Source organism: Suricata suricatta, chromosome 11, assembly GCF_006229205.1.
Source record: "Suricata suricatta isolate VVHF042 chromosome 11, meerkat_22Aug2017_6uvM2_HiC, whole genome shotgun sequence".
NCBI classification, from domain to species: Eukaryota; Metazoa; Chordata; class Mammalia; order Carnivora; family Herpestidae; genus Suricata; species Suricata suricatta.
This window is the reverse complement of record NC_043710.1, coordinates 59,101,152-59,128,304: the sequence shown is the minus strand read 5'-3', so window position 1 is coordinate 59,128,304 and position 27,153 is coordinate 59,101,152. Positions and strand designations below refer to the sequence as shown.

The 27,153-nt window shown below is 39.0% G+C and overlaps 1 protein-coding gene across 4 annotated transcripts; it reads left to right on the top strand.

Annotated features, from left to right (window-relative positions):
- ALG8 (ALG8 alpha-1,3-glucosyltransferase) lies at window positions 1-27,153 on the top strand. 4 transcript variants are annotated; one of them, XM_029914495.1, is made up of 13 exons: window positions 1-126; window positions 3,844-3,922; window positions 9,634-9,827; window positions 12,618-12,727; window positions 13,735-13,802; window positions 16,329-16,455; window positions 16,765-16,817; window positions 18,273-18,393; window positions 21,019-21,158; window positions 22,887-23,026; window positions 24,327-24,424; window positions 24,747-24,819; window positions 26,523-27,153. In XM_029914495.1, the coding sequence occupies exons 1-13, from the start codon at window positions 32-34 to the stop codon at window positions 26,752-26,754; spliced, it is 1,530 nt and encodes a 509-aa protein (XP_029770355.1). In that variant the 5' UTR covers window positions 1-31; the 3' UTR covers window positions 26,755-27,153. The 4 variants fall into 4 exon arrangements, with proteins under 4 accessions (XP_029770355.1, XP_029770354.1, XP_029770357.1 ...); XM_029914494.1 differs by having other exon boundaries at window positions 16,714-16,817; XM_029914497.1 differs by lacking the exon at window positions 24,747-24,819 and having other exon boundaries at window positions 16,714-16,817; window positions 26,523-26,717.

The window sequence follows — 27,153 nt, the reverse complement described above, 5'->3', positions numbered from 1 at the left end:
CAGTTGGTTGAAAGCGTGGGGAGCCGCAGTAATGGCAGCTCTCCGACTTACGATGGGCGGTGGTAATTGGTTTTCGGCTTTGGCGCTCGGAGTGACTCTCCTCAAATGCCTTCTCATCCCCACCTAGTAAGGGACCCGCACCGCGGTTGGTCAGAGCGGGAGAGAGAAACGTGGATGCCCGCGGGTGGGAGGAGGAAAGGGAACTTTGAGCGCTCATGTGGGCGCCGCTATACATTTGCTAAGGTTCCCGCTCTGCCGATTTATTGTTACTTGACCTGAGAACTAGATCACAGCCCTGGATAGCTGGGTTCAGGCTTGGCGCTGACTAAATGTTTTTAAGCCTTGGGTCCTCGTCCTTAATATGCAGATTAAGAACACCCACCTCCACTATTGGTTCAGCTGTATTTAACAGTTGTCTGCTGGACTAGGCACCAGGTGGTGGAGATACAGTGGTGAGAAAAACATTTCCGGTTCTTGCCCTCGATAGATTAGTGGGGGCAGGCAGACAAAAACGAATGTTTCAGATTGATAGGATGTATAAAAGAAAGAGAGCGACTAAGACAGGTCAAGACTTTACCCCTATTTTAGGAGGTGATGTTTGAGTTAAAATTTGAAGTATGAAAGAGAATAAGATGTGTAAAAATCAATTCAAGCATAGGAATGAATAAATGTAAAAGCCCTGTGGTAGGAAAAAACTCAGAGCATTCTGGGAACAGAAGGTGACCGTTGTGGCTGAAGAGCATTATGGGAGGAGGAGAATGGCACAGGATGAGGTGGGCAGTGGCCAGATCACACAGGGTTAGATTGCTGTTTGAAAAATAGGGGCGGCAAGACTGAAAGCATGGAAACCAGTTAGGAAGCATCCACCAAGTAATGAGTATACCGGGGGTACTCAATATAATATTAGCTTCCACCATCTGTTCATCCTTCCTAACTCTTGTCCTATCATTTATCCTATCATTCCTTGTCTCCCTTCCCTCCATATCTCCCTACCCCTTCCCAATTTAGGTTTTGGTTTACTGGTATTGTTTGGTTCAAGTTCTTGGTTATATCCTGTTGGGTATGGAAGAACTATATGTATAGAGTGTTCATTATACTGATGTGTCTGTGTAATTGTATAAAAAATGAAATGTGTGTAGGTTTAGCAACATAACTTCCAGGGACTTAGAAAAAGGAGTTGGTCAGTTGAACATTCTGTGTAACTGAAAATAAATAAGCAACATCTCTCCATCTTAAAAGCAAATTGGAAAAAATCTTTGTAAAATGTAAGAAATTCCTTTCAAGTCAGAGTGAAAGGGAATTCTTTTTTTTAACTGTAAATCTGTGTATATAAAAGTGATGTTTCTTGCATTAGTTACTTAAAGGTTGTTACTTTGAATACCGCTGTTAGTCCAGGATTAAGAATGTATATAGTTGTAATTAATATTCTGTTTCTCAAACTGTAAAACCCTGGGATGTGAGAGGGAAGGGTTACAGCATTACAGTATTAACAGGATAAATGTAAATATAGTCAATAAAGTGTTTGTTAACTGCTTTTTATATACCAGCTAGGCTAACACTACAGGGGAGGACAAAATGGATATGATCGCTAACCCTATAAAGAGTATAGTTTAGTAGGATAACAGTTCCAGAAACAAACCAAAGTAAATACGTGATTACACAACTACACTTGTGTTAAGTGTTATGAAGGAAATTAGCCAGTCATCCTGTAGAAAGGTACTGTATGATCAAATGTTTAATCATATCAATAGAACATATGTGTCACTGAGCACTGTTTTCTAGTGTATCAGAATTCTTTTATTTCATCATGCACTTCACTGTGCTGTTGTTTTAATGTGCTGAACAGGGAATATGGTTAGTGAAAGAAGATAAACCTGGCCATTACTACAAAACTTAGTTTAACAAATGTTTAAAGAACTCAAACTTTATCTGTCTCTCCTGTAATTTGGACCTCTTATATATATAGTGCTAATAATATGAAGACCTTTCTCTGCACTATATGCAAATGGTAACTGAACAAAGCCACTCTCAATCTGTGAAGGAATGTCCAGGTTGATGACAAGTAATTGTGTTTACATTTTATGGTACCTAGTATTGACAGAATGTTATATCCCTATATTAAACAGATAAATCCATTTTTTAAAAAGTATTATAAAGGAAAAGAATGGTATTCTATAAGGGGACTAGCTTAGGGAGACTTACTTAGATTGGGTGTCAAGAAAGTCTCAGAAATTGACATGTAATTGGAGGCCTGAAGACCTGCCTTGTACATGGCTTTTGATAAATATATGTAAATGTATTTCTGTTGAGTACTGAATATACTTTAAAATGCTAGTCATGAGATAAATTTTGAATTGTGATTTTGAGGAATCCATAGGATATTAAGGGGACATTGTCCCCAGGAATTTGGAGATGTCTGTTTCTAGAACTCAGGAAAGAGATCAAGTTTGTACTGTGGTTTGGAAGTCATCATTATACAGTTAATATTGGAAGCAATAAGAATGAATAAGATTGCCAAATGTAGAATAAGTTGCAAAAAAGAGGAACAAGAACTAAATATGGGGAACATCTGCGTTTACTTTGTGAATATTAGAATGGAAAGCCATGAAAGTTGACTAGGAAACTCAGGAGATAGCCGTCACTGGAAACGTTGTATAAAATGGTGGGAAGTGTTAATCAGGTTTTGCTGATTAACTCATTGGCTTTGATGAGTGGTTAACTCAGCAGGAATGTGTTGAGCCCATCTGTATATCGGGTGCTGTTCAAGACATAGAAGGAAAATACAGCAGTAGACAAATGGGAAAAAAATTACTCTAAAGAGGGGAGAAAGGCACAGAAAATGTGCCAAAAAATATGTCTCTTTGGATAAGGATTATCTGGGGCTGATTATTTGGAGGAACTGTAGACAGGAGAAGCTCTGAAAACAGTAGAAGTTACCCTTTTTATAAGATTTGTAAGTTTTCCTTTTTATACGGAAAATTTACAAAAGAAAGGGGGCCTGTACCAGAAAGAGAGCTGTTACAAAGATCACTTTTCCCCCTGAGAGACTTATCTGCTGGCAGGGCAACCTTTGTGCACCAAACATCATCTTCTTACTTGAATTGCCTTCCCCTCATTTGAAGCCCCAGGCCCATATCCCTGTCCTTAGTTCAGGGCAGTATATAAACTTTAATCATTTGGCCACTGTCTAAGCCTCATGCCTTTCTTGTATCTTTTGGGGCTTCCATATATACCTATATTATTAAAATTGGCGCTTTTTTTCCCCTTCCTATTAATCTGTCTTATGTCAGTTTAATTCTTAGACCAGCTACAGAACTTAGAAAGGTAGGAGAGAAAATGTTTCTTCCCCTGCAGAGGAGATTCTTGACTGTATTTATACATAGTGAAGAATTGGGAGACATGGGAAAGGCAGGGCAGAGGCCTTTTCCCTGATGAAAAGGGAAAAGTCTGATGAACTCCTACTCATCCTTGAAGATGTAGCTTGTGTATGAAGCATTTTCCAGATAACAAATATTGTTAGAATTCTTTGTGAACAAGAGTAAGGTACCTCTGAGCAATAGCCAGAGGGCCTCCCTTAAGAAAGAGTATGGGCTTTTGGTCAGCCCTTTAGATAACTCCCAAGAACCTTTTCACTTACTTGTAGATGCCCAACTTTTCCAGAAGGACATCTGGCCTTCAGATAAGTGAGGTGTTTCAGGATTATGTAATGCCTGTTTGTGTTTTTATAGGATCATAAGCTGTGGCTATATCGGTGTGTTGGCCCACTTAAAAGCATAATTTTAGAAATGTGAAATTGATAAATGTGACAAAATCTCATTTTACTCATCTGATTATTTTGAGCAGCCATTCCACAGATTTTGAAGTACACCGAAACTGGCTTGCTATCACTCACAGTTTGCCAGTATCACAGTGGTATTATGAGGTAAGTTTAATTTTCACTTTTTTGGTGTCTTGTCTTTTACAATGATATGTGAAATCATGTAAGTCTTACTGATATTAAAAGTTTTCTATGTGATTATAGCTTTCATTAATCTTTATAAAAATTGTGCTTTTTCCTCAGTTCTGTTCTCTGGCACTATTAGGGAATCCCTGTACTTCAAAATGAGTTTCCAAACAATAAATTAGAAATTATAATATTTGCCACACCCCTTTTGAAAAAATTTAGGGTTGGGAAAGAGGAAAAATTAGATTCCAGGCCTGGCTCTGTGACAACATAGAAAATAGATTTCATTTCTCTGAGCCTTAGTTTCTCATCTGGCACATAAAGATTTGGAATGAATTTTTTCTGAGATCCTATCTCCCCAGTATTTATGTAAAAAGGAATAATCTAGGGGGATATATAGGCTTCTGGTAATATACAAACCATTCTCTTCTATTATGTATAAAAACTATGTATTTTTATTTCTGATACGAATTACTAAGTTGCATATGATATTTCATGAAAAACTGACATCAGTTCAGAAGTATCTTGATCAAAAATAGCACTCTGCTGCAAAAAGGTTTTTTTAAGACAATCTGTAAGGTTTTCTCTCAATTCCTTGTTGCGTTTTGTGTTTCTGTATTTGTTGCCAGATCAGAATAGTCCTTTGTAGCAAAAAAGTTTAAGAACAATTGACCTCATAGGAAGTGTGTCTTGGGCTTTTCCCTTATTATTTTCTTTACTTTTTTTTTTTCCTCTTCTTTTCTTTGGTGGTGGGGGTGGTTATGTTTAAATGAAGTTGCTTTTACAACACCAAAGACTTAATCATCCATTCCCTACATAAAAGGTAGCTACTTTTTTGCATGGACCTCAAGCATATTGTAGTATAGAGGTGGAATTTAAGGAAAGGTATTAAGCAGGCTGTGTTGTAGCCTATGAACAAGTAATATATTGTATCATTTATCTTGAATGTATCATAGATAAGCTGCTATATAACCATTGCCACTTCAGATAGCTGTGAAATTAGGTGATTAACTAGTTGTTACTTAACCTTCTAATTTCTGTATAAGTCTAATTACATGAAACAGAAGTTGGTGTTTTGATTTTTTACTTTGCTTTTCTGTTTTGCGTGTCATTGCAACTACTGTATTGTAAATGATGGAAAATAATTGCATATGTTAAAAAAAATATGAAACTTTATAAAGTAAAAAAAATAAATAAAATTTTTAAATTAAAAAAATAAATAAAGATTATACATAAAAAAAAATTGACCTAAGGGACAAAGTTCCTTCTCACATAATAACATAAGTATTGGATAGGAATGCTAAGGATCTTTAAGTAATTACTTTAGTATAAAGTATTTCAGTTTGCATGTATGTATATCCATTAGAAGACATTTTGTGTGGCCTAGTGGTCAAGAGCTTAGGCTGTGGTTCCAGACCGCCTCTTTGTGACTTTCAGCTCTGCCACCTAACACCCATGCTGAGGGACCATGGGCAAACGGCTTGACCTCTCAAAGCCTCAACATCCATAGCTATTTAATGATAATGCATATTAGAGGGAAATGAATATAATGCTTATAATACTTAGCACAGTGCTTGGAACAGAAGTGCTTAGTAAACATTATTAAGAGTTATTAATAGTTAAAATTATTCGTATCATGACCCCTCGACTGTAAATAAAAAGGCAGCCCTCTGTCTTCCCTTTGTGTCCGATCGTTCCTTCCTTGTCTCCTTTGTTAACTCTCCCTCATCTGTACACCCTTTAAACAGCTGGTACTCTCTAGGGTTCTCTTTGTGGTACAGAATTTCAATTCTATAATTCTTTCTGGATGTTCTCTCTCATTTATTCCTATAACCTTCACCACCTCTTGATTTCAGGGTTGTGAGTTCAACCTCCGCATTGGGCACAGAGCTTACTAAAGAAAAAAAAGTATTCTAGTAATGGTATACTTCTTTGTTCTTACTGCTCTCCTCAAAGATAATCCCAAGAGCCAACAAGGAGCAAAACTCAGTTGTGGGCAAGGCTTGACTGTATGAGAGAACAGCCTCACAGGAGGAAATAGGGCTAGAGAGGCACATGAGGTCGGTCTGGCAGAGTCTCTCTGCCGTGGAAGTAGAGTGGACATGTGAGCAGTGGACTGCCTAACTTTGACTTCTAACCTACCTTTCTGCTCTGGCTTCAGCCTAGATTGATTGGTCGACTGTTTGGGAAAGACACCAAAGAGACTCCCAATAAATATTCGTGGAGTGAACACAGTTGTTTTGGATCTTCATATGAAGAAGTTGGATGTTTCTTTTTTTTTTTTTCTTTAAAGTTTGTTTATTTTGAGAGATAGAGAACACATGCATGCACACACATGAGCAGGAGAGGGGCAGAGAGAACGGGAGAGACAGAATCCAAGCAGGCTTCAGTTCTGTTAACAAGAAACCCAACATGGTGCTCAAACTCTCAAACCTTGAGATCATGACCTGAGTCAAAATCAAGAGTCTGATGATTTAACCAGCAGAGCCACCCAGGCACCCTGAAGTTGGATGTTTCTATATCTGAAGAAATAACTCTTGTTGAGAGCAAGATAGAGTCACTCATGTCAACGGTATGGTAAGCAGCCAAGGGTGTTGCCCCCAAGACCAGATATCATGACACCAGCACAGGCTGACAACTCCTAGAACTGATAACCAGCAGAACCAGAGGAAGCCTGCAAAGACCCGAAACTGATTAAGCTCCTTTAAAAAGGAAGGACTTTTGCAGCAAACAGTCAGACTCTCCAGACGTTAAGTACAGTGAAAGGGTCAGTGGGTCTTTGCAGGCTTTTTCTGGTTCTGCTGGTTATCAGTTCTAGGAGCTGTCAGCCTGTGCTGGTTTCATGATATCTGGTCTTAGTTGCAATGCCCTTGGCTGCTTATCATGCTGCTTGACATGAGTGACTCCATCTTGCTCTCTACAGCTTTGAGTAGTAGCTTACCGAGCTAATGGATTTGGAGTCAGGAGACCCAGATTTTAGTTCACCTCTGCCAAGTGTTAGTTAAGTGATGGAACTGTTTACTTGGGAGAAAATGATAGCTAATAACTTAACTATCCCAGAAGCTGTTGAGGTAAGAAAATGTTCCCAGATGGAAATCCCTGAGGTCAAGAGAACCTTCTGAGCTAGATTTGAAAAGTCTTTGTGTGGGAAAGAGGAGCAGTATGTAGAGAGCCGCTGAGTGGTATGGGATTGAGATTAGCAAAGAAACGACAGGGACACTTTGTTTTGGAAAAATGGCCATCTCCCAGGCAGCACCTCCCAGTTTTTTTCAATGCTTTTCCTACTCTCCCTTTTATTTAAAGTAATAAATGTGTCAATAAGATAAAGTAGGAGAAAACCTTTTACACTTCTATAGATCAATGGCTCTTTCAGGATAGAATGAACTCTGACATAGAAACTGCAGCTGGGAACTGCAGATGTTAATAAAGCCTAAGTTGATGTTGACTTTCTTGGAGTTACACGGAGCAGTAATTTCTAAACTTGTTTCCTAAATGTCTGTACCCTAGCAAGAAAACAATTTTTTAAGTTTATTTATTTATTTTGAGAGACAGAGAACACACACAAGGGAGGAGGGGTCGGGGGAGAGTGAGAGAATTCCAAGCAGGCTCTGCACTATGCAGAGCCCAGTGTGGATCTCCAACTCACAAACTGTGAGATCATGACCTGAGCCAAAATCAAGAGTTGGACACTTAACCGACTGAGCCACCCAGGCACCCTGCAAGAAAACATTTTGATCGTTTACTACTCCGTGTGAGTTTATTTATAAATTATAAAAGTACTGCCTTGTTAATATACTATTACAAGTAGACATTAAACAGGATGAAATTTAAAAATAGAATTTTCTCATTTTTCTTTATCCAGTTTAATAGCTCATCTTGTTTACTCTCCACATTAGAAACTTGGGATTAGGGAAGGAACTTTTCATAAAGGAGAACTTTTTTGTTTTAATTTTTTTTAGCATCTGTTTATTATTGAGAGACAGAGCATGAGCATGGGAGGGGCAGAGAGAGGGGGAGACACAGAATCTGAATCAGGCTCCAGGCTCTGCGTGACCTGAGCTGAAGTCAGACGCCTAACAGACTGAGCCACCCAGGTGCCCCTTCATAAAGGAGAACTTAATGGGTGGGTTCAGAGACAGAGACTCAGAGCCTCTGGGTTTGCTTTAGAGCTGAGGCTTCTACCTGTCGGTGCCTGCAGGGGGAGTAAACAGGCTACTTCTTCTCTGGACCCAAAGTTGTCATTTATTCTTACTGTGAAAAAAGAGCTAACAAGTAGTTTGTCAGAGTCTTTCTCACCTCATATCACAGAGCAACCCTAAATAGTAGTTCCCATGAGCACCCAGTTAGTACCCAGGGAACCCTCAGTGCAATTCCAGAAGGAAAGGAGTTTCCCATTGAAAAGAGCAACAAATACAGAGTAGGGAGATTATCATTAGCATCGGAACTCTTGGAGGAACAAAGTCTGGGTTTAATTTTAGGGACATACTATGTAATAGTAATAAGTTTTTAAATGATAAATAATATTTACTGACACTTTGTTTCTGGTTTAGTACTATCTAAATAGTACTTCATATGCATATTAAAATTTTTTTAATGTTTTTAATTTATTTTTGATACAGAGAGAGACAGCATAGAGGGGGAGGGTCAGAGAGAAGGAGACACAGAACTGGAAGCAGGCTCCAGGCTCTGTGCTGACAGCTAACTCAGAGCCTGGAGCCTGTTTTATATTCTGTGTCTCCTTCTCTCTCTGCCCCTCCCCCTCTTATGCTCTGTCTCTCTCTGTATCAAAAATAAATAAAACATTAAAAATTTTTTTTAATTTAATGCAGTACCCATGAGGTTGGTACTACCATCCCTGTTGTTTGGGTGAGGGAACGGAGACTTAGGGTAACCTAACAAAACATAACATCCTGACGTTATGTATCTCATACACTATTTCATGTGATCTGTATTTTCGTTTACTCATTAGTGATTGCTCATTCATTTAATGATTATTTCATACTTAATATATCAGGCACTTACTAAAAGTTCAGAATACAATAAGGGTGAAGAGTGACTTTTGCTCTCTTAACCTCAGTGTCTGATAACCTATTGGAACAAAAAATGAATAGCATTTGTGTTGTATTTTATCATTTATAACTGTTTCATATGTATTCTGTCAACCCTCACAGTACCTCAATTTTACAAATAGAGAGAAATTGAGTCTCTGAGACAGAACTTGAACCCAAGCTAGTGAAGCATTTGTTATAATACCAAAGCTCCCTTTTAATATTTAGATGAATAGCCCTATGTCAGAACCAAGTTTATTATTGCAAGTTTCATTAATTTTCTTTGAAAAATAATTCCATTTAAGGAAAATTGAAGACCATATTAAATAACTTAGGAGCCAAGTTTTGGTGGTCTGCTCAGTCTTACATAGGAATTACTCTATAATTTAGTCTTTTTTTTTTTTTACAGTTTTTGTTTTGTTTTTGTTTTTAGTAATCTCTATACTGGGGCTTGAACTCATGACCCCAAAATCAAGAGTCAAACACTCTTCCAAGTGAGCCAGCCAGGCGCCCCTAGGTCATATTTTGAATGCTATTTTATTTCATGTGCTTGTAAAAGACTAGAGAATGAGGATTTTCAGTCTTTACACCCACTTTGTTGATTCAATTATTTAGGATATGTTCTCTTTTTGATTTTTACAGGCAACTTCAGAATGGACCTTGGATTATCCCCCTTTTTTTGCATGGTTTGAGTATGCCCTGTCACATGTTGCCAAATATTTTGATCAAGAGATGCTGAATGTCCGTAACCTGAACTACTCCAGCACAAGAACCTTACTTTTCCAGAGATTTTCTGTCATCCTTACAGATGCACTCTTTGTGTATGCTGTACATGAGTAAGTCTGAGAGTGTCATTTTGTGTGGAAAGCGTTGAGGACATAATGTAGTATTAAGTCATATTCACTGGTTCATCCTTTGGGGGAAACAGTTCACATAATAGCAAATGCCAGAATAGTCCCAAACTCTGATACTGTGTTTTAAACTGTACAGTGAGTAATTACAATAGGCAGTCTAGCCAAATATTGTGGAAGACCATGGGAATAAGGTGAGATTACAAGGCACAGGCAGAAAAAGATCTTGAGTGTTCTGAGAAGTCATCTAAAGCAGAGTTCCATGACTACTTCTGCTCAGAATGGGTCCATATGCTTTTTTTTCCTTTCTTGTATCCAGACTTCAGAGGCTTCTGTGACCTACCCTATTCTTTAGGATACACACCCAAGCATACATCACACACACTCATATACACATTTTTGTTGTGCTGACCACCAATGGAGTGTCTGTTCCAGTAAATTCAGGAAACCTTAGTGCTTTTAGTTGTTGTTTCTGGACTCTTTCCTTCATGAAGACTCTTCACTAACCTAAAATAATTTTTTTTAATATTTATTCATTTTAGAGAAACAGTGCAAGCAGGGGATGGGCAGAAAGAGAGGGAGACACAGAATCTGAAGCAGGCTCCAGGCTCTGAGCTCTTAGCACACAAGCCGTGAGACCATGACTTGAGCCAAAGCGTGACACTTAACCAACTGAACCACTCAGGCACCCTAGCTCTTCACTAATTTTAAGTTATGTTTATGTTTTATATTTTTATGCTTTGCATCTTTTACTTATAAATTAAGTTGAATACACATATACATAATGTCTTGCACAGTGACTTCTAAGTTGTAAGTTCTTGGCTAATGTTGGTTCTTACTCTGTCCTAATAATTAAGCATGCTGGTATAATGTGACAGACCATTAACTGTGTCCCTTCATGACCCTTGTCATAAATGGATCATTTCTATTTGCAAGGCCCTCTACACTAAACCCCTGCCCCATTTTGGAAGGAGTCCCTTGACAATATTTTAACCCCTACTAATTCTCAATGAGTCATTCCCACTTAACACCTTAACTTTCAGTCTGTTTCTGACCTAGCAAGAGTTGGAAGAGAAGGTGATTTGTGATATACTCTTTTAAATTCAAAATATTTGAATTGAAGCATCCAGAGGAGGTATATAGGCAGAAAGAAGAGAGAGTAGAGTTCATTTCCACCTGCAGCGTAGAGGGAGCAGTTAAATAAGATATAAATTGTTGAGATCTATGTGCCAGTTCCCAGAATCAGGCACAAAGTATAGCCGTGAACCACGGGAATCTACCCCCAAAACCGAGAGCACACTTTGCACACTGTATGTTAGCCAATTTGACAGTAAGTTATATTTTTAAAATAAAAAAGTGTAGATAGTAACTTACTTAATTTTTTCAATTACCCTGTAAAGTTACTATCTCCGTTGATGAGGAAACAGGCTCCATGAAAGAAAAGCAGAACACCTTTTGCTAACCCCTCTTTAATTGCATCTTTATTGTCTTTTTTTTTTTTTTGGCTTAGATTTCTGTTTTGGGGATTTATCAATACTCAAACATATTTTTTAAAATCCTTTTTGTAAGATTAAACATCTTTGCCAAAATTTTGGAAAACAGAAAATGGCGCATGTACACAAAGTAAAGGTGACCCGTACTCCTCCACTTAACAACTATCATCATCACCATTTTGGTCCATATTATTTCAGCCTTGTTTCTACGCCTGAATATAATTTTTATAAAATAAAAATAGGATCATAATTTTTTGTCATCTGCTATTGTCCTTTAATAATAGATCTGGACCTTTAAATGATATACATTTTTAATAAGTATTTTTAAAATTATTTAGACAGGAGCTATGAGTATGTGGCTCTATTTTTTTTTAAGGGGATGTTAGGTCTGATAGGATTTATTTATTTATTTTTATTTTTGAGAGGGAGAAACAGAGCACGAGCAGGGGAGGGACAGAAAGAGAGACACACACACACACACACACACACACACACACACACACACACACACACAGAATCTGAAGCAGGCTTCAGGCTCTGAGCTGTCAGCACAGAGCCCACTGTTGGGCTCAAACTCACGAACTATGAGATCATGACCTGAGCCAACACTGGACACTTAACCAACTGAGCCACTCAGGTGCTCCAGCTCTATTTTTTCAAATGTTTATTTATTTTTGAGAGAGAATAAGGGAGGGCAGAGAGAGAGGGAAAGATTGAATCCCAAGCAGACTCTGTGCTCAGCACAGAGCCCAGTGCAGGCTCGAACCCACAGACTGTGAGGTCAGTCATGACCTGAGCCAAAATCAAGAGTCGGAGGCTCTTCATGGCTCTATTTTTAATTTGGCTGGTATGCTATATAATTTAGAGTACCATATCACTCTGGTCTGCATCTTTATTTTAGTATAGTTGCTGTACACTGTTACATTGTTGTATTAGTTTCAGGTATGGTGTGCATTTTTACACTTAAGGATTGAAATGGTATATGCCTTCTCAATTTTCAAAATCCTTTCCTTGGAGTTTATGGTGGCTGTTTATCTTTGATTTTACTAAATGAAGACTTTGTTTCAAATCAGCATAGCTGAGAAAGAGACATGAAACTGACTCTGAGGTCTTTGTTTCTGCCATCACCTTTTTAAGCAGTTCAGAGCAGCATGGACAGTTTATCAGGAACAGCTAATAAAATGTGTTTTGAGTGTATCAGAGTGTACTCTCTCATAGTATTGTGATGTTCTAGTGAAGATAAAAGCTCTCTTACTGATTCCTTCCTGATGTTCCACTGCAGGTGCTGTAAATGCATTGATGGGAAAAAAGCAGGTAAAGAACTTACAGAGAAGCCAAAGTTTATTCTATCAGTGTTACTGCTGTGGAACTTCGGGTTGCTAATTGTGGACCGTATCCTTGACATTGTCTGCACTATTTCTTTACTTACTCTGATATATACTAAGTATAAGAGTAATTTTTTCTTCAATGGTAATTCTGAAATATGAGTTGATTTTGAAAGTGGGTGTGGGTGGGACAGAAACTGTGGTTTCTGTGAGTTCTCCAGCTATACCAGACTCTGATTTTTAGAGCACTTTACTTCTGAAAAACTAGTGGTGATCTTCAAGAACCAGTTAAATCACCAGTAAAACAATATACTAAGATTTGTTAACTGTCTTTAGATTAATCAAATACGTATATCTTACATAGTTTTATAACATATTATTCTAAATACCTTTTCTAGGAAAAGGCCTATCTCATTGTTACATATGGAACTGGATAGACCTTCATGCTCTTCTACCATCTTAGATTAACATATGTTAACAGGCAAAGTTCTTAAATCCAAGAGGTTTGAATGAAACTAAAACCTTAATGATAGGAGCCTAATATTTTACAATTTCTGGGTGAGGAAAACACCCAGACTTTGGACTCAGCTCTTAGCTATGGCATTGGAGTAGCCTTGGACCATGTGTAGATTAATGGCTCTGAGCTCTGATGTCCTCAAAGGTTTGTTGTGAGGCTTATTAAGATTGTGTATATATACTATACACGATGGGGTGCTGCAGGCCAGGGGCCTCCAGTAGCCGTTAGGTACGTTCCTTTCTCATCCCTAATTCAAAAAACTCCCTGCCCTGTAGCTACTGGATCTTTAAGGTAGAAAAAACATGGGAAAGTTTCCTGGTTTTCTTCTTAAACGTAATTTTTTAAAACCCTATATAATCATTGGCACTATATACATTTTTTGTCTGAGATTTGAGCCTGTTTATAGAAAACACATTTATGAGAAGTTCCAACTGGGAGAAATATTTTTGTCTTTAGTTTACCTGTTAGGAAAGCATTTGCATTTTTATACTCCATCTGCTGGCACAGTTCAATTTAAATTTGGTATCCTCTGTTGTCTTTCCTTAACCTAAGTCCAGATATTCATTTCCAGTACAATGGCTTTTTATTTGGATTAATGCTACTCTCAATTGCACGATTATTTCAGGTAAATACAAAATAGGATTAGATTTTCCCCCTCAAGTCTGACTTTGAGCTTTGAAAGGCAACAATGTATTGGGTGCTGGGTAGACTTATTTGATGAACAGTGTTGAATTGTCAAGCACGATAGATACTTCTATTGAGTACTTCTCATAAATCCTATCTTTTCTTTTGACAATAATTTTCTTCCTTTTATGCATAGACTCTGGAAACTTGTTAGAGGGTGGCAGGCCTGAAATAAACTTGAGTTGCTGTATGTGGTTGGAATCATTTACCTAGGAATGAAATCTCCAATTTTTACAACATGATAACTGATGGTGGGGTTTCACCGTCAGAAGTATACAGCATAGTGTAATAGAAAGTATGGGATTTGGAATCAGAAGACAAGTTGAAATCCTGACTGGCCTGAATAAACTGACTCAGACAGGGCTCACACAAATACATTGGCTACTTTGGGATAAGTACATTATATATAATATTCTATTGAATAAACCTCACAACTATTCTATCATATTGTCATTATTTTCCTCCTCTTTATAGAGGAAGAAATCAGACGTTCAGATTTTGGGGCCACCTCTCTGAATACTGGATCAGAATCCTTAGCACTGGGGTTTAGAAATTTATAGGGAATTTTGATTGACAGGTTTGGGAACCGTTAACCCAAAGCAAGTCAGTTAACTCCCTCAGCTTCAGTTTTTGCATCCATAAAATAAAATGTACCCCTTGTTATATTCTTATTTGTAAAATGGGGGCTCGCTACCTCACAGGGACTTTGGAAAGATCAAATTTGATAATCTGCGTTAAAGTTCGTTGTCACCTGTAAATGTCTGGATGAGTTTTTGTCTTTTAACCATAAAAAGCCACATAGCACATAGAGCATACTTGGCATTCAGTGAATGATGGTTGAACAAATAAAGTTTAGCTATAGAACCAGCTAGACTTCAGAATCTTAAATTGAAAAATTGGTGATGAGAGATCTGGAAGCAACCCATTATTTTTCCTTATCGTTCCTCACTCATCTGTTCTGGAGCACACCCTGATGAGACAGTGAGAGAAGGAACCCGGCCTTTCCTGGTCCCTTTGTCAGCTTCCTTGCTGAACTGCAGGAACATTATCTCATTTGATCCCAAAATTCCTGTGAGGTTGGTGGAATTCAGATTTATTTAGTTATAGTCAGCTTGGGGATTTTATTTATTTTTTTTATAAGTCTTTTTTTTTTAATGTTTTATTTATTTTTGATACAGAGACAGAGCATGAGAGGGGGAGGGGCAGAGAGAGAAGGAGGCACGGAACACGAAGCAGGCTCCAGGCTCTGAGCTAGCTGTCAGCACAGAGCCTGATGCGGGGCTCGAACCCACGAACATGAGATCTGACCTGAGCCGAAGTTGGAGGCTTAACCGACTGAGCCACCCAGGCGCCCCGCAGCTTGGGGATTTTAAAAAAATTTTTTAAAATCAGAACACCTTTAGCTCTTGTGGGTAGTTTGTTAGGATCAAGTACCGTACTTGGTGCCTTCAGCCTGATAGTACTCTGCGTTACCCGATCTGTAATACCGGATTTAAGTGGCTCTTTGGTAGGTAACATCATATGTATTCCTTCATGCTCTCATCCCCAGGTCCTCCCTGGAAATCAGCTCCAGCTGTTGTAAAGCTGTAAGGGGGGTGAGGGTGATCGACTTCCCTGGGCTTCAGGTCTTTAAGGAGAATTGGAGTGTGTTCTTATGATAATGTGCTCTATACTGTAGTATCAAGCTTAGTATTGAATAAATGTTTGTTGCAGTAATGAACTAGGCTCAGTCTAAAAACTAACTAGAATCACTTACCTGTTTTCTCCTTATACTGCATGTAGAATATTCACCTGAAATTTAAAAACTTTTTATTATAGCAAATTTAAATCATACGCAAAAGTAGAGAAAATAGTGCAGTGATCTACACACACACACACACACACACATGCACAGGATTATTTTGAAACCTATCCCAAATGTAATATTTCATTCATTAAGCATGTCAGTAAATTTTAAAATACGTATTTTTAAATTGTGTTGAAATGCACATAAAATTAACTATCTTAACCGTTTTTTAGTGTACAGTCCAGTATTGTTTTAAATATATTTGCATTGTTATGCAGCCAATCTCCAGGGTTTTTAAAAATTTTTTAAGACACTTAATTTTTAAAAATAGGTTTACAGAAAAGTTACAAAGACAGTACAGAGAGTGCCCCTCACCTGTTTTCCCCTCATGTCACATCTTACATAACTATGACACTTTCATAGTTCATTCTTTCACCAAGACTAAACAAACACTACTGTATACCTAAAACCAGTATAACACTGTATGGGTAACTAACTGGAATTAAAATTAAAACTTAAAAAACAAAAAAGACTAAAAAACCACCATTGGTACTGCACTCAGATTTCCCCAGTTTCTCCACTAATGTTATTTTTCTGTTCCAGGATCCAACCAGGATGTTACATTACTATATTTAGTTTACCCTGAATTTTAAAGTGGTATTTCCCTTTTAAATCTCCTAGAAAAGGCATATGGAAGGAGCATTTCTCTTTGCTGTTCTCCTCCACTTCAAGCACATCTACCTCTATGTCGCACCGGCTTATGGGACATACCTGCTACGGTCTTACTGTTTCACTGCAAATAAACCAGGCAAGTTTTAGTGATAATAATGAAACCTTTCTTTTCTTTTTCCGTGACTTGGTAGCTTGCTTCATAAGGGGATTTTATGAGGCACAACAGATATCTCTCATTTATTGATCCTATAAACCCTTGACCATTCTGACTTTTCTGTGCTCTTTGTCACACCATGAAGGCTGGTGTACTATCAGGGGTTACTTCTGGTTTTAGCACATTGTATAAGTTACGGTTTTCCATGCTCCCAGTAACGGGGATGTTCCTTTTTTGTAGATGGGTCTGTCCGATGGAACAGTTTCAGCTTTGTCCGTCTTCTTTCTCTAGGACTGATTGTTTTTTTAGTTTCTGCTCTTTCACTGGGTCCCTTCCTAGCCATGGTAAGTCTTCTTTTTTTTTTTAATTAATACATGTCTTTTGTTGTGGGGGACCAGCCCACACACCAGAGTCTAAGGGTCCCTGAGTAGGGAGTTGGTGTCAGCGAAGTATCTATAAGGAAGAACACAGACAAAGTGAATGGTGGCAAGATTGCACTTTACTGTGATCCTTAGGATCTTTATATACCATAGGTGATTACATCATTCTTCTAATGATTACATTGTTTGTAACTTCCAGAAAAAAATTATTATTTTCACGGTAGAGAAAACAGAAAATCAAAACAGAAACGAGGTACAATACAGATCAAAAAAACATAATTCATCACTCAAAATTCATCAGCAGGGGTTTGTTTTATGTATATAGTAGTACTATTAACCGAAACTTATGACAGGGCTATTTTTCTGTAAAGGTGAACATGATGATTTACGGGTAAAGTGCCCCTGACCAGGAAGGGAGTTTCAATCAGAAAATTTGCCCACTCACCGAAACTAATTAAACGTCATAGAAAACTAACTCCAGTCTCTAATCCATCATGATCAAGAGGTCATGCACACATTCTCTAAAACAAAGGGAAGCAGGACCCAACAAGCCATATGACACTGTATGCTCAGTCTCCCAGGAGAGCGACTCAATCCCGATCCTCAACTGAGGGACCTCACTTGCACCAGGGTCACACTTTCCAGACAAGCTGGAGATATGCGCGTTCCTCTTGGTGACTTACAGCGGGACCTCAACAGGCCTTTTGGCTGAATGGGCCCCTACATTTTGTTGTTGCTGCTGTTGTTATTTAGGAAAAGAAAATAATAAAACCAAGAATGTATAAAAGAAGCAAATCAATTTTTATTCTTCACCAGTATGACTCCTCGAAGACAGGATGGTATTCTTTCAGACACTTTGGTTCATATTCAAATACGTACCTGTGTATTTATATGTTTAACTGTATGTCTCTCACACATGTAGACACACACACTCGCACACAGAATTGATGATCATTGTTCGCAGACTTCCTTATTTGCTAATTCGCTTACTTGCGATAATTTATTTGTAACTCCAAAATCAGTACTAATGGTGTTGCGTGGTCACTCACTGACAAGAAACATTCAAAGTGCTTAGAATATTATAGATGTTCAATGAGTATTTTTCATTTTCCCCATTTTCCCCTCACCCTGGGGTCTCCTAGTCTTCGTTAGTCTTAGATAGGCCGTACTCTATATCCTCCTTTGCACCTCGTAAATTCTTCCCTTGTTTTAACAGTACTGGACTGGTATTCAGCCTATCTTGTCCCACCTAACAGAGGAGGAGGTTAGACAGGAGGAGGTTCTGTGAACTGCCCAAGATCACACAACTACTCCAAGGAACAAGAACTGGAACTTTCTACACACTATGTCACAGATGGTTCCTTAGTTCACTTGTTGCATTTGGAAAAGATTGGTCACTGTTTAATCTCTTTTCTACAGAACCAACTGCCTCAAGTCTTGTCCCGACTCTTCCCTTTCAAGAGGGGTCTCTGCCATGCATATTGGGCTCCAAACTTCTGGGCTTTGTACAATACTTTGGACAAAGTGCTCTCCGTCCTCGGTATAGTAGCCAGCCTTCTTACTCAGACAATAGATTTGTAAAGGATGAGTTACACTGAAAGATGGAAAATCCTGCTTTGTGTTTTAAATGTGGCTGAACTGTTTGTTCTCTGGCCGTGTATTTCAGCTTTCAGAATCAACAGGGGAGCAGTTCTAGGGACTGAGGCTTCAGTGCAGTACTGTGTTCCTCATAAAAGCTGTTTGTGCCAACAGGGATGATCCTTTCCTTTGGAAAAAAGAAAAGAATATTTAGACATTTTAATTTATTTTTTATTTTATTAAGAGACAGATAGAGACAGTGCAAACAGGGGAGGGTCAAAGAGAGGGAGACACAGACTCTGAAGACAGGCTCCAGGCTCTGAGCTAGCTGTCAGCACAGAGCCTGACGCGGGGCCCGAACACACAAACTGCGAGATCATGACCTGAGCCAAAATCGGATGCTTAACCAACTGAGCCACCCAGTACCCCTATTTAGACATTTTTAAAAAGTAATTTTTGCCTTGAGTAAAGTGTTATTCAGCAGTTAACCCTGCTTTTAAACTTAAATATGTGCAGAAGGGAAGAAGAATGTGTAAGCTGTAACTCTAGGTGTTTTATCAGTAAAAAAAAAAATGATAGCCGTGCATGAGATGAAAAGAAATGGAAACCTAGGCTAGGCTTTTAAGTTTGGGTTGTGATTAAAAGAATAATAATAATGTATATCTTTAAGATGGTTTTACTGAAAATAATTCACTCTGGAATAACAGTTATATAGCCTAGCCTTGATGGGAAATGGTAGGATCAAGAGAAGGGTCAGTAAGATTTGTCTTAAAATGGGCCACATAGTAAATAGTTTAGCCTTGGCAGATCACATAAGGTGTTTTTGTCTGTTTGTTTTACAACCTTTAAAAATATAAAAACTCTTCATAGCTTCATGCTGTGCAAAAATAAATCACAGGCTAGAGTTTGCCAACTCCTGATCTAAACTCTGAGGACTTGGTTGGAGGCCACTTGCATAAATGAGTGACTGTATGGCATTGATCAAGTCACTTGATTCTTCTACTGACTGTAGTAAGAGGATAATGTAAGTGACTATACCCATGCACCATGTTGTGAGAAACATGCAGTAAGAAAGAAATGCTAGGTTGTTAGTAGCAGGGGCTTTGAAGCCAGACAGACTTGTGTTTAATTCTACCACCTGTCACTTGTGTGACTTTGGACAAGTCACACGTCGCTCTGTGCCTCACGGGTCTGAAAGCTCTTGGCACAACTAGCTGCTATTACTGTTTTGGTGCACACTACAGGAAATTATAATTTAGTATTATCCCTCACCCACTATGATCCAGCCTTGATGTCCAAGGACTCTTAAAATGAATTTCTTACCATTTATATTTCGGAAACCTTAAATAACCAGCATGGTATGAGGTAGAAGGGTCACTGTCCTTGTCTGAGTGCGGAAATGAGGCTGTACATTATCTTACATATCTGTCTCCTCAAAGATGTCTCAGTCAGTGGCATTAGCTTTAAGAGAGACTCAACAGACTAAAGAGAAAAGGAAAATGGGGGCACCTGGGTGGCTCAGCCAGTTAAGTGTCCAACTTCAGCTCAGGTCAGGATCTTACAGTTCGTGGGTTTGAGCCCCGCATCGGGCTCTGTGCTAAAAGCAAGCCTGGAGCCTGCTTTGGATTCTGTGTCTCCCTCTCTGCCCCTCTCCCATTCACACTCTGTCTCACTCTGTCTCTCAAAACTAAATAAATGTTTAAAAAAAAAGAAAAGGAAAAAGGTTAATGAATACAAAATATTTTAGCAGTGGACACCTTCTCACATTTTACTGATTTTCAGTGGTATTAGACAGGGCTGTGCTCAGACTGTCCTTGGCTGGCCTACTAGCTTTATGGGATGGGATTTTCATCATCATCCTCAGAGTTGTTTCATCTAATAAGTATTCTTTGAATACTTGTGTGCTGGAGATAAAAATGGAGTTATCATCATTTCTGCCTTTAAGAAATACAATATAGTGGAGGAAATGAGTGCATAAACAGATATAGGGCTATGGGGTGAACACTAGATAGAGACATGTACAAGGTCCATATGTGTGTATCTAGCCCACAAGAAAGTCAGCTCTTCTTTTTTATTTAAAAGCTCAGTCAGATGAGAGAGTGAATAGGAGTTAAATTAGAGAAGTGACTAGGCCGTTCTCAGCTAAGGGGACGAGTGTGGAGAGTGCTATGTCAATTCATTGTGCCCAAGCCACACTTAATCAAGCAGAGGAGATGAGGTTGGAGAGGAAGGGGCTAGATCGTGGAAGACAGTCCATGCCACACTTGGGAACATGACTTTATAGGCAATGAAGGGTTCCAAGCTGGGGTGTGATATGGTCATACTTGCATTTTAAAACCCTGCTTCATTTTAGAGGTGAGAGCAGGTTGATGTCCATGATGTCTGCATGAATTCCCTGTTCCAGTGCAAAGAGCTGCTTTGCATCATATAGTCTCCAGATCAGAGGCCTTTTAGGTAGAATAGTACAGAGCTGAGTTAATACAGCTCAACCTTGAAGCAGCAATAAGATTTAGTAGATTTTTTTTCTCAAGGAGTTGGTTGGCAAAATATTGATAAAAATAAAACCAAGTATCTATTTATTCCGTAGGTTTGGAATTGAAACTTCTTGATTCCAACAAAATTCCCAAGGCCTCAATGACAAGTGGTTTGGTTCAGCAGTTCCAACACACAGTCCTTCCCTCAGTGACTCCCTTGGCCACCCTCATCTGCACTCTGATTGCCATATTGGTAAGAGTTCACCCACAGTACTCATTTCTGGAGTTTTCTCTGCTTTTCTTTTGTGTGGCTGGTTAATTTCATCTATCAGGTTCTTCCAGCTATAGGACAAATACCATGGCCGTCATCCTGCTGCAGACTGAGGTGTTTCATAGCAATTCTTAGAGTAACTTTGAACACCTCAAGGAAAGATGACTAGTAGAACCTCTGTGAGAAAGATCCTGGCAGTGACTGTTAGCCCATCTGATGAGGAAAAAAGAAAAGCCCAGAGAGGAGGGGCCGAGGACTGGAAGTGGAGAAAGTGGAAAATGTGTGTAGTGGGAACATCCAGGTTTCAGTTGTTGTTTTCATCCATGGCTAACTCGTCAAAAATCCAAAGTTGCCTGGACTGCCTGGATATTTTGTCTTGATGACAACAATGAGTTAAGAGAGTCAACAGTGCCCACTTGAGCATCAAACGTTGAATCTAACGTGACTCAGATGCTGTTAGAGGCTTCGTTCATAGCTGTTTTTCTTTGTTAGTGATCATGATGCTCTCAAGTTCATGATATAATTTTAATAGCATTCAATATAAATAACTCAATCCTACTTTAATTATACTCAACTTTAATTTTGGTTTCTAAATGATCAAGCCTAGTAAGGCACCTGACCCTGCTTAATTAAGTGGCAGTGCTGATGGGTAATTAAGCTCTGCTGGCCTACTTGTTCCCATGTTCTAACTGACTAAAACTTCCTAAAACGTCAGCCTCATAAGCTGTCTATGGATGGCCATAGTTTTATTATAAATTACAATCCAGCCCACAAAGCTGGGTATGTATTTATTAACATGGTAAAATCTAATTTATTATTAGCCTCAAAATGTTTTTGAACTTCTGTAGTTTGACGTGATAGGTTCAGTATCTACTAATTCATTAATTCTGAAGATGTGACAGGGGGTTATACTGGATATGCTAGAACTTAATTTTATCATTCATTATTAATTCTGATGAACAGAATTTATTTTTTAAGTTTATTTATTTGTTTTGAGAGAGACAGACCATGAGCAGGGGAGGGGCAGAGAGAGAGGGAAACAGAGAATCCCAAGCATTCCCCATGCACAGAGCCCAATGCAGGGCTCAGATTCATGAAACTGCAAGATCATGACCTGAGCCAAAACCAAGAGTCAAACACTCAACTGACTGAGCCACCCAGGCACCCTGGAAGGCAGCTATGCTCACCACTATACCACCAACGCACGCTTCCCAGGCGCCCTGAACAAAAGTAATATAAATGAGTTAAGTATGTATTTCCAAAATCCTTCTTTTTGGAGCAGATTTTTGTTTTTTGTTATTTTGAGAGGGAGCATGCACAAGCCAGGGAGGGGTAGAGGGAGAGGGAGAGGGAGGGAGGGAGGGAGAGAGAGAGAGAGAGAGAGAGAGAGAGAGAGAGAATATTCCACGCAGTCTCCACGCTGTGAGCACAGAGCCTGATGTGGGGCTTGGTTTCACAACCATGAGATCATGCCCTGAGCTGAAATCAGGAGTCAGACACTTAACTGACTGAGCCATCCAGGGTCTCCCTGAGTAGTTTCTTTTTAACTTCTGGTGGCGTGTTCACAAGGTGATGAGTTACCCGGTGTAAGGGAGAATAGTCTAAGATGTACTAGTTTGCAGAGACGATATAAATTGTATTCACCTAAACACTTTCTGTAAAGCCTATTTTGAATGATACTGAAGCTTTATTTTTGCCTGTTGTTTCTAGCCCTCTGTTTTCTGTCTTTGGTTTAAACCCCAAGGGCCCAGAGGCTTTCTGCGATGCCTAATTCTTTGTGCCTTGAGCTCCTTCCTGTTTGGGTGGCATGTCCATGAAAAAGCCATACTCCTCGCAGTTCTCCCGATGAGGTAAGTACATGACTCAGTCAGCCGGCATTTCTGGCAGATTTTGTAATGACCCTGTTGTTTTCCATTTGACATGCTCAGTGAGGTAGGCAAAGGCAAAGATGTACAGGAACAGATCTATACTAGGACAGGCCAGAGATGCTTAACTTGGGATCGCTGGACCTGTGAAATTGCACACATAGTTACTGCAGTTTTTTGTCAAGGGTACTAGAGCGATTAAGAACCATGATACAAGGCTGTTAGATCTGGATATCAAATGGCAGCATGGTACAGAAAAGCATAGGCTTTGGTGTCATCGCATCAGTGAAAATAAGATTCCATGGTTTCCTGTTAAGTGTTGTTAGAGTAATGATCAAGTCCATTGTGGAGTAAAATTTAGTATTTGTACAGCACCTTACATTTTGCAGAACTGTTGTTGGGCTGTCTTTTGGCAGGGGGATCCGGGATTTGGTGGTTTTTTTCTTTTTGTATTTTTTTTCTTTTGAGCCTCACAGCAACCTTTAAGGTAATTTGGATAAATGGATACCATCCCCTGTCTTAAAGTCTACAGAAATTGGGGCTCAGAGAGTTTAAGTGACTTATCCAAAGCCACACAGCTAGCAGGTAGCACGGTTAGGACTTAAACCTGAATGTTGTGATGCTGATTTCTATGATCTTTTCACTGTACCATGCTTTAAAAAAAATGCAGTAGTGTCCTTTTTGCATATAATTAAAATCCAATAGATAGATAGATGGTATTAGAATTAACCTTTTTTTTCCTTGAGATTTTTCTTAGATCCTGAGAGAAATCATTAAGCTCTGAAGGGAGCTAAAGCAGATTTGTCCTGTCAGTATATGGCTTATCTGGATTCATTCGGCAACTAGAGTTTCCAAATTAAGAAATAGAGCAAAACTTCTAATAACTTTAATTAGAACTCCTATAAGCACCATCAGGCCTGGGGCACTGCCTGAGGGAAGAGCTCCAGGGTTGGAAATTAAACTCCCAAGGCCTGTCTCCTTGGCTACCACCACCAGGCAGCTCCCGGTCCCACCATATCCCTTTCTGTGGGGAAGGCAGTTACTCAGGGAAGCAAGACTCTTCTTGAATACTCCCCAATTCAGTGTGGTACATTCTTCTACCGATTGCTTAAGTTTTCCCACTAAATTAATGTTCTCCGTTAAATTAGACTTGTAGCAGAGATCAGTATGTTAGCTTATGCTTTAGCCAGTTCTAGAAATAATAATCAGTGCCGTTTATTCAAGCTGTCTGCAAGTATAAGTTTCAGTTGTTTTAAGGAATTATTATAAGAATTTTTATTTTTAGCCTTCTGTCTGTGGGGAAAGCAGGAGATGCTTCAATTTTTCTGATTCTGACCACAACAGGACATTATTCCCTCTTCCCTCTGCTCTTCACTGCACCAGGTAAACAGCTTTTTATTTTAGAAAGAGAAATTTGATTGCCTGGCCCTTTTCATCAGGGCCTAGAGATCAGTATATCTCATTTAAATAACCTTAAAATCTCTTGGAAGGAGAGAGCTCCTCCATGCTCTAATAAAGCCTCTAATTGTCCCTAATCTTCAGTATCTTTAGATGTCACAAAGATGACATCTCATTTGTTAAGCTCAAAAGCATTGCTAGCACTATATAGCTGTGCCAGTGTGCTTATTATATTGCCTTGAGTATCATATATCATTCTCCCATCAACTAAATTATCATCTGTATTTATTTTGTATTCTTTTAACAGAGCTTCCCATTAAAATCTTACTCATGCTACTATTTACCATCTATAGTATTTCCTCACTGAAGACTCTGTTCAGGTAATCCAAAAAAAGTACATTTAAAATTATGTTTGCTCTGTGAAATGTTTATTCCTAAATGGTCAGTTATGACTTTAAAAAAATGTCTTTAATGTTCATTTTTGAGAGAGAGAGTGTGCAAGCAGGGGAGGTGCAGAGATAGAGGGATCAGAGGATCTGAAGCAGGCTCCACACTAACAGCAGAAAGCCTGATGCAGGGCTCAAACCTGTAAACCGTGAGATCATGACCTGAGCCCAAAAAGCTGATAGAATTTTTTTAGGGACAAATTACCCATAATCCCATCACTCTGATGTGACAACATAGTTCATGTCTTTAATTGAAGGACTATTTGAGGAGGGATGCCTAGCTTAAATTAAAACCTTATATTAAAACTAAATATTGGAATGTAAAGTATGCATTATGAATAAAACCACATAAATATAGATGCATAAAGCTAAAATATATGTCAGGGCGCCTGGGTGGGTTAGTCAGTTAAGCGTCTGACTCTTGGTTTCAGCTCAGGTCATGATCTCAACGGTTTGTGGGTTCAAGCCCTCCATGGGCTGTACACTGACAGTACAGAATCTTCTTGAGAGTCTCTTTCTTCCTCTCTCTCTGCCCCTCCCCTGCTTGCTCTTTGTCTCTCAAAATAATAAAACAAATTTCAAAAAACATTTTCTTAATAAATATGTGTTAAAATGCTTTTTACAGAATTATGGGTGGAATTTTTTTTCTCTTCTAAACTTAATATAATGTTATCCATATGGTTTTTAAAGCTTCTTTATGATTCATCTTTGATTGTGTCCATAAGCCTCATATACTTAATTATATTACAACTCAGCTCTTACCATATGACCCAGCAATTCCACTCTTCATATATACCCAAAAGAACTGAAAGCAGGGACTCAGACAGGTATTTGTACACCAGTGTCCATTGCGGCTTTACTCACTGTAGCCAAAAGGTGGGAACAGCCCAAATGTCCTTCAACGATGAATGGCTAAACCAAAGGTGGTGCATACAGACATTGGAGTATTGGTTACCCAGAAAGAGGAAGTTAGTTCTGATGTGTGCCACAAGATGGATGAACCTTGAAAACTTAGGCTAAGTGAAATAAGCCAGGTACTGTATAAGGACAAATACTGTATAAATGTCGTAGAATAGGCAAGTTCATAGAGACAAAAAGTACATTAGAGGTTACAGAGCAGGGGTGCAGGGGGAGGAATGGGGTGTGATTATTGCCTGATGTTTCCAGAGATTCTATTGGGGTGATGAAGATGTTTTGAGGTGATAGTGGTGACAGTAGCGCAACACTGTCAATACACTGACCAGTACTGAATAGTATGCTTAAAAATGGTCACGTAGCAAGTTGTATGTTACTTTACCAAAACAAAAGCATCTTGAAAACCATCAGTTACCTATCGTGTAGCGTGTTCTTACATCAGTGTCACAGCATCCAGCTCCCTTTCCTCTCCCAGCTGCATAGCTCCTTCTCTCAGCGGCTTCATCGAGGCGACAGCAGAGGTAGATGACAGGTAGGTGAATTTGGATTGCTGAGCTAATGCAATGGTATATCATCATCCGTTTTTTCTAAATGTGAAATTGCATGCTCTGGCTTCGGCTGTCGTTCACATCAGGAGCCAGTCGTGTGGCTTTGGCTGAGAAATGTGTGCTAAACCAGGATGACTTGTTTAAAATGAGACTTTTCTCTCCTTTTGTCTTCAGAAGAGAAAAACCTCTTTTTAATTGGTTGGAAATGTTCTACCTCCTTGGCTTGGGGCCTCTGGAAGTCTTCTGTGAATTTGTATTCCCTTTCACCTCCTGGAAGCTGAAGTACCCCTTTATCCCTTTGTTACTGACCTCAGTGTATTGTGCAGCGGGCATCACATATGCTTGGTTCAAACTGTATGTTTCGGTGTTGACTGACCCTCCTTCCGGCAAGACAAAGAAACAATGAATAAAGGAACTGCTTGGATGTAGTCCAAGCAATTATTTCATGGGAAATTAATCAGAACTTGAAGAAAGTTGCTGGTGGCACGAACCATTCAATTCAATAGTTGTTTGGAAGACCATTCTTCTAAACTTGGCCTTGCCCAGCCTAGCAACGTGATTGTCACCATGGTGAGAAGCCACTTATCCTGTGTAAGCAATGAAGCACATTTGAAACAAATCTCGCCTTGCCCTGATCAAGTCGTCTGAGATCATTCCGACTGCTGTGCGTGCTCACAGCAAGCAGGGAGTCTACCAACACCATGATTATTCGTAGCCTGCGATGACCATTGTCGAGCTATAAAGCAAATTAGAATCATGTGCTAAGGGAAATAGAAATAAAATGCCATTTTTTATTTCTGAACAA

What these genes read in the sequence shown, in the direction of transcription:
- ALG8 (XM_029914494.1), top strand. Translation starts at nt 32, where the DNA reads ATGGCAGCTCTCCGACTTACGATGGGCGGTGGTAATTGGTTTTCGGCT. An exon ending in GCACTCTGATTGCCATATTG is followed by an intron (nt 21,159 to 22,886) that starts GTAAGAGTTCAC and finishes TGTTGTTTCTAG; the next exon opens with CCCTCTGTTTTCTGTCTTTG. An exon ending in CTCGCAGTTCTCCCGATGAG is followed by an intron (nt 23,027 to 24,326) that starts GTAAGTACATGA and finishes TTTTATTTTTAG; the next exon opens with CCTTCTGTCTGTGGGGAAAG.